This window comes from Arachis ipaensis, chromosome B10 (genome assembly GCF_000816755.2).
Source record: "Arachis ipaensis cultivar K30076 chromosome B10, Araip1.1, whole genome shotgun sequence".
Taxonomy (NCBI): Eukaryota; Viridiplantae; Streptophyta; class Magnoliopsida; order Fabales; family Fabaceae; genus Arachis; species Arachis ipaensis.
In genome coordinates this window covers 126,744,568-126,745,899 of record NC_029794.2, presented here as the reverse complement: position 1 = coordinate 126,745,899, position 1,332 = coordinate 126,744,568, and the positions used below count along the sequence as shown (strand labels likewise).

Genomic DNA, 1,332 nt, shown 5'->3' with positions numbered 1-1,332 from the left:
AAATATTACAAATACAAATTATATATTTTTGTGTATAAAATTTTATAAATATAAATACAAATTATTATTAATCATATAATATTATTCATGCATTTTAATTTTATACTGATTTTAATAACTAATTTAGTTTATCTAACATGTTGAAAATAAAAATATCTGACCTGCATGTTACATTTGACAAGGTCAAGAGGCGTAACCGCCGTGTGAGTGAGGCCACAGCAGAGGGCTCCCCCGACGGTGCAAGCAGCATAGTACGCCGGCGAGAACATCTCAATTCGTCTTCCGGAAGGTTCCTTGGGAGAACCAATCATAAAGTTCTGACCTGAAGAACCTGATGACAAAGACGACAAAGAAGAGGAAGAGGAGGAGTAGAGGAAGCTGGGGATCAGAGAAGAAGAAGAATGGCTGCTTCTGTCTGAAACTGAGACAGCCATTGATGCAATAGTAGAGAGATCGATTCAACAATTAATTTGAGGAAAATATTATGGAAAGAGAGAGATACGGAAAGGACCACTTTCTTCTTTAATTTTTAATTTCTCCTGTTTCCTTGGAATAGATTCAATGCTTTTCTACATGCAACTACATACTGCCTCTTATTTATACTAAGAAAAAGTGCGACAGAATGTTCCATGTGTGAAATAAACTAGTCTATAACCGTGTTCGGCACGGTTCAATTGAGTTTTTTTTTTTTCTTTTTTATTTCCCTGCGCTAAATTACGTACATTGAACAAACTTATATAGAATAAAGTAGTACCCAAGATGGTTCTCTTACATTGAACCAAATTCTTAATGCAACATTTTAATTCTCAACATATTATTTTATTAAACAAATCATTCTAATTTATAGTACAATAATTAATCACAAGTAAAACTACTTTTAATAAAACAGAGAAAGAGAAATAATATTTGTATACTCAATTTACAATTACTAATTATATTGAGATATTCACTTATTTTTACTTATCTCATTTTTATTTTCTCTTTTTAAATTTATAGTTAGATAGTTATAATACAAGGCTATCAGGTTATTTTTGACTAGTAAAAAATGGTGTGTAAACGGAAATCTCTTTTAAATTAAAATGGTTTTATATATACCGTTGAAACTTCAAAGGTTCCTTGGAGTAATGGAATCTTCGTCTCCATGTGGAGTAATGGTTCAATTGTGGAGGCATTCGTATTCCAGTATGTCACAAGATAGAGACGTCAATTGATGAATGTGATTCTCCAGTTCAATGAAGGTACGTGTCTTTAGTAATTAATAAATATATGACCCTAGTCAGATCTTTGAAAGATCAAATAGAATACTTTTTTTTTTTTTTTGGTTTAGAAACG

At 31.2% G+C, this 1,332-nt stretch overlaps 1 protein-coding gene across 1 annotated transcript in view; it reads right to left on the bottom strand.

Annotated features, from left to right (window-relative positions):
• LOC107621802 (mitochondrial phosphate carrier protein 2, mitochondrial-like) overlaps positions 1-590 on the bottom strand; it is a 3,960-nt gene extending 3,370 nt beyond the window's left edge. The window contains exon 1 of the mRNA XM_016323800.2: positions 162-590. Coding sequence (XP_016179286.1) covers positions 162-434 — 273 coding nt within the window. The 5' untranslated portion in view covers positions 435-590. The remainder of the gene's footprint in view (positions 1-161) is intronic.